This window comes from Bolinopsis microptera, unplaced genomic scaffold, assembly GCF_026151205.1.
Source record: "Bolinopsis microptera isolate Bmic1 unplaced genomic scaffold, MBARI_Bmic_1.0 sca30, whole genome shotgun sequence".
Taxonomy (NCBI): domain Eukaryota; kingdom Metazoa; phylum Ctenophora; class Tentaculata; order Lobata; family Bolinopsidae; genus Bolinopsis; species Bolinopsis microptera.
In genome coordinates this window covers 13,416-18,816 of record NW_026971802.1, presented here as the reverse complement: position 1 = coordinate 18,816, position 5,401 = coordinate 13,416, and the positions used below count along the sequence as shown (strand labels likewise).

The window sequence follows — 5,401 nt, the reverse complement described above, 5'->3', positions numbered from 1 at the left end:
CACTATGCAATGAAACACACCAGTTGTTACAAGTAATTATCAAACCCCACAGACAACATGTTTGTGGTACATTCTGAAATAGAACACAATTAGTATATATTATATCGACTATCATAAATATATAAACCAAATATATAGCAATTCACAATCTCCCGTTCTTTCTTAAAAAGGCTTTGAAAGATTTAAAATATTAAATATAAAATAAAGGTGTCACAAGAAAGACTATAATCTTTCTAAATATAACTTCCCTCTTTGTGGATACATGCACAACATGTAATAGAAAATCGTTTTAAACGAGCACATTATATAAATCACAAATACCAATATATTCACTCTTTTAAACGAGCACATTATATAAATCACAAATACCAATATATTCACTCTTTTAACTTCTTTAAGTTTCAAATTATTAAGATTATTAAAATCCTTCACACACAATATTAAAAACTTTGAATACAATGTTTATTATTGGAATACAATTCTAAACAGTTCATTGTCAAATTCTCCTGACGACAATACCTCCCGTAGCAGTGAAGTTGGAGCTCCAGCTTTAGTCAAACAATCTGCAAGCTGTTTCTTTGTTGAAATCCAACGAACTGTCATTTCACTATTGTTCACTCGCTGTCTCAGGCAAGCTATTGGTATCCTCAATCCCTTGTCATCAACATTTTTCGAGGTTTGGATAGCATCATGTAGAGACTTGCAATCAGTCATTACAATGACATCAAGTTTTCCAGATAACATGATCTCACTCAGCTGAGCTTGGATCAACTCACATGTTTCCACTGCTTCGATCATTGCCCAACTCTCCGCTGCTAAAGTACTTTTACATACTCTCCGGATTTTTCTACTCTGCCATGTAATGGGGCAAGATTTTCCTGTAAGCGAAACAAGGAAAATTATGAAGCCTCCCTGAGAGCTACCATCCTTCAAGTTTCCATACGATGCATCACAGAAAACCACTAAGACTGACTCAGGCAACAGTAGTTTCTTAAACCTGAGTGTTAGAGGATTCTTTTCTAAGAACTTTACTGTTTTGTTTACCATTTTCAAATCTGCGATGGTCCCTTCAGTCACAGAATTACTAGCAAAACATGTAGCATAAGCTACATCTGGCCGTGTCTGTGTTGATACCCACAACAACTGTCCGCACACAGTTCTCAGTTGTTGCTTTTCTTTCTCGTTGATTGGGAGCGTATTTCGATTCACTCGGGTGGGGTCGATCTCTATTCTTGAAATCTGGTCTGCATACCCCAGTTGTGATACCAGAATTCCAGATTGTGTTTGCTTTACATCAAGACCAGTATAAGCAAATTCAACTTCGACCTCCGTACTTAGACGAAACTTCTTCTTCAGTTCCCCAATAACTTCCCTTTCAAACTTCTTGCTTCCACTGAACATCAGATCGTCAACATGCACAGCAATGATACCCTCGAGTTTTCCTTCATCATACCAGAACATGAATGACTCATCATATGACGATACCACAACATTTAACTTCACTAGAGTATCACGAAGCTCAACATACCACATTCTAGGTCCGTCTACTAACCCGTAAATACATTTGTTCAGTTTCCAGATTTTCCTCGTTTCAGCTTCCTTCGGAGGAATAATGAAGACATCTCTTGAAATCTTCTTGCCTTGCAAGAAGGCAGCCTGAACATCGATGTGTTGTAACTTCCAACTTTCTGTTGCAACTATTGTAAGGAGCAGTCTTATAGAGTCCCTGTTACATGTTGGGGAGTCCTTTCGTATGTTGCTACTATTTTCTTGATAACCAAGTGCCACTAAACGAGCTTTAACAGAACCTTCTGCTTTCTTTGTAATTACCCAACGAACACCAACATTGGACTGTTCGTTTGCATCAACTTCCACGTAAACCTTGTTTACTTTGAACTTCTCAAGCTCTGCTAGCTTGGCATCTACAACTGCTTGGTCATACATACTCACACTGGACAGCAACACCTCTTCTTCTGTTTCTGGTGACAGGTCATCTCTCCAATTCACAGCAAGCTCATACCAATCCACACATTGGATGCTCTCCTCACCATCAAGTTGAATATTTACACAGTTTTTGTAACTGCCAGTTGATTTTCCCGCACGGCTATGGATATAAGCTTTATGCCAGATCTCACCATCCTCCTCTGGATACTTTGGAAGAAACTCCACGTGACTTCTTGCTTTAGGAAGTCCTGATTTGTGCTGAGGTCTGATTGTTGCTGTTGTCTCACTTTGAGGCAGTGTTTCTGTTTCCGGTACAGAAACTGCTGTTTCCATAGAGCAAGATGGTTGATCCTCTAGGAAATTTCTCTGCGTCTCTAATGGGGATTTTGGTGAACTTGATACAATACTCGGGTTAGGTTGCCCAACAACTGACTCTGAGGTAATGGGATATCCTGTTGTTGTATCCCTGGTTAGATGACATGCACTGCACTTATAATACTGATTTCCATGCTTTAAAATATATAAATGAGTAATGTCTCTCCCCAGTATAACACCTGGCCCACTCCATTTTGCAGATCCTTTTCTCTTGTACATCACCTTTTCACCGTTGCTATAATACTCATCATTGCTTGTCCGAACTTGGCTTTGCAGAGCTCTACGTATCTTGTTGCTACTTTCACACTTTGCAAATGCTTGCCTTGCACTGTGCATTGCATTAACATTATCAGCCACGGTTTTACTCACCGTTGTTTCTTCTAAAGCTGGCAGTCTATCATCGATGACATTCGGAAGTGAAGGGTTACGGCCCATTGTCAACTGATTTGCAGAAAACCCACCAAACATCTGCATGGAGTTTTTCGCACTTAGTGCCCAACACAATGCAACTTCCCAGTTGCATTTTGAATCTTCCTTCGTTTTTACCATCATCTCTGTCAGCATCTTATGATGACGTTCTACAATCCCATTGCTCCAAGGGCTCTCGGCAGCTGAATTTTGCACATCCACATTGAATCTTTGACACATCTCAGTAAACTCCTCATTGGCGAACTCTCCACCATTATCAGCCATAAATTTCTTTGGATTTCCAAAGATGGATATCCATCCAGAGCAAATTCCTTGGATGATTGTCTCTTTCTTCTTATTGTAGATTATTCTAGCTGCTGAATATCTTGTCACCGAATCAATCATATGCAAGATATACACATTAGGAGTGCCAGGAACATTCTTAAGGTCCATTGCAACACATTCGTTGAACACCTTTCCTCTTGGGAGACCCACCACTGGTCTTGACTTGGGTTTCTTGTACATCAGACATATTTTACAACTGCTGGATACCTCATCAATTGCTTTCATGTATTCTGGTCTCTTAAATCCTGCAGTTTTCAGCAATGTTTTCAGTTTATCACTAGGAGGGTGTGAGAATTGTTTGTGGATTTTTTCCACTTTCCTCCTAATCTCCTTTTCGTCAGTACCAAACAAACCTTCTTCGCTGATTGTCATCACCAGATGTGGGGTCTTTCGATCTGGCGGCCCAATGGTCATGCGTCTTTTATTACAAAGAGGAACGCAATAGTGCTTTGATTTAGTTTCAAACAAATCAACACAATCTCCACTGAATCTCATTGTATCATTTGTGAAATCCAACACAGCACCAGCTCTCTTTAACGATGCTTTACTGAGAAGCAACGGCAGTTCTTTCTCAACAATGTTTGCTTCTATCCGAACATCGGTCTTTCCTATTCGCCCAGGGATGATAGTCTTTTCTGTGGAAATGACTTCGAGTCCATCCCCAAATCTAAAAGGCGTCGAGCAAGGTTCACTAACCATCATTTTCAGTTGTTTTTCTTCCAGAGTTTCTCTGTAGTGATTCACCCAGTTCCTACCAACAACTGTCTTTGTACATCCGGAATCAATAACTGCACATGCTAATGACTCATATACAAGAGAACCAAGGTTCGTATCACTCATCAGGCACTCTTCAGGAATCTCAACAACATCTTCAGATTCAGACACCACCATGAATGTTAAGAATGCACCCTCTGCTTCCATGGCCGTAACATTCTCAGCACCATCTTGTGCGAAATACTGTGCATTTTCTGTTGAACTTGAAGAAGCTCTGTTCTTGCTTGTGCACCATCTCGCAATATGGTTTTTATCGCCACAAGCATAGCATCCAGTATACGCACTCTTTTGTCGATTATACGGATGATGATGATTCCCACGTCCTCTTGACATCCTTCTGTAGTTTCCTCGTCCACCTCTTGGGGTTGAGTTGTATGTATAGTTACATTCCTCATGTTCCACCTTCACTGATATTGACGCAGGCGGTGTGGAAAGGTTCGATTGGACGGAGAAGATTTTCCCGATCGTTTCACACATATCTTTATAAGTAAGATCCTTTACAGTTGCCAAAGCGAGATCGTATTTTTCTGACGGAAGGTTAGCGCTGTTAAGGAATCTGTAGGCCAGAACTGCTTCAGGAAGAGTGATTTTGTGTCTCCTGAGATCCGCTAGCAACTTCTCAAACTCAGATATGTAACTCTGTAGAGACAACCCTTCTGGTCTCACATATTTTTCAAACTTACCGTAAACTCGGTAACAGGTTTGAGCTGAGTCCTCTAAATAGATTTTGTCAAGATGACTTAAAATCTTTGCTATTGCATCCTCTGCAATTAGGACATCTTTCCCCAATGATCGTACTGTATCCTTTATCTTCCCTTGTTTCAATTCTAAGAGCAACGCAGTTCCTTGTCTCTTTTTCTCTAAACCCGTGAACTCTTGCCACAGCTGCAGGTCTAACTTCCAATTGCAGTAGTCCTGATCCTCACTGTATGCCGGTGGGGCTTTGTAATTACTAGTTACTCTAACTGTCTCTGGGGGTGCCATTGCGTCCTTCTCTGCTACCACTTGTTAACTTTAAATGGATCACTATGCAATGAAACACACCAGTTGTTACAAGTAATTATCAAACCCCACAGACAACATGTTTGTGGTACATTCTGAAATAGAACACAATTAGTATATATTATATCGACTATCATAAATATATAAACCAAATATATAGCAATTCACATTGGTTTCAGCTAGGGCTAATACGGAGAATTTTGTTTTGTACCTACAGGTTTCAATGGCAAGGTTGTCAAAATTTGATTTATTTCCATCAATATTTTGAAAGAGAATAGATGATTGTTTCTTTACTTGGTTGCAGAGAATATTGGTAAGGTCAGATGCAGTGTATGAGTTACAATTATTTAAAGTATTCGAGTAGAATATACTTCGGCGGTCGCGCGCTACTGCAACCGAGAGGGCTCTGGTTAGAGCAACAACTAGACTGAACTATGAACTCTCAGCTCTCTAAGCCAAAAAAACTTACCGCCTGCCGGGCTTGCTACAGGTGATCGATTTTCAACAGCGCGCGGCGTTTGTCCTCGCGCGTCAGGTCAAGTTCACTTTTGCA

General features: G+C 40.2%; 1 protein-coding gene across 1 annotated transcript; it reads right to left on the bottom strand.

Moving 5' to 3' along the window:
• Positions 1-465: 465 nt before the first annotated feature.
• Positions 466-4,830, bottom strand: LOC134825712 (uncharacterized). Its single transcript, XM_063837923.1, has one exon. The coding sequence runs from the start codon at positions 4,828-4,830 to the stop codon at positions 466-468; it is 4,365 nt and encodes a 1,454-aa protein (XP_063693993.1).
• Positions 4,831-5,401: the final 571 nt, after the last annotated feature.

Excerpts from the sequence above, each read along its gene's own strand:
- LOC134825712 (XM_063837923.1), bottom strand. The coding sequence starts at position 4,830 with ATGGCACCCCCAGAGACAGTTAGAGTAACTAGTAATTACAAAGCCCCA.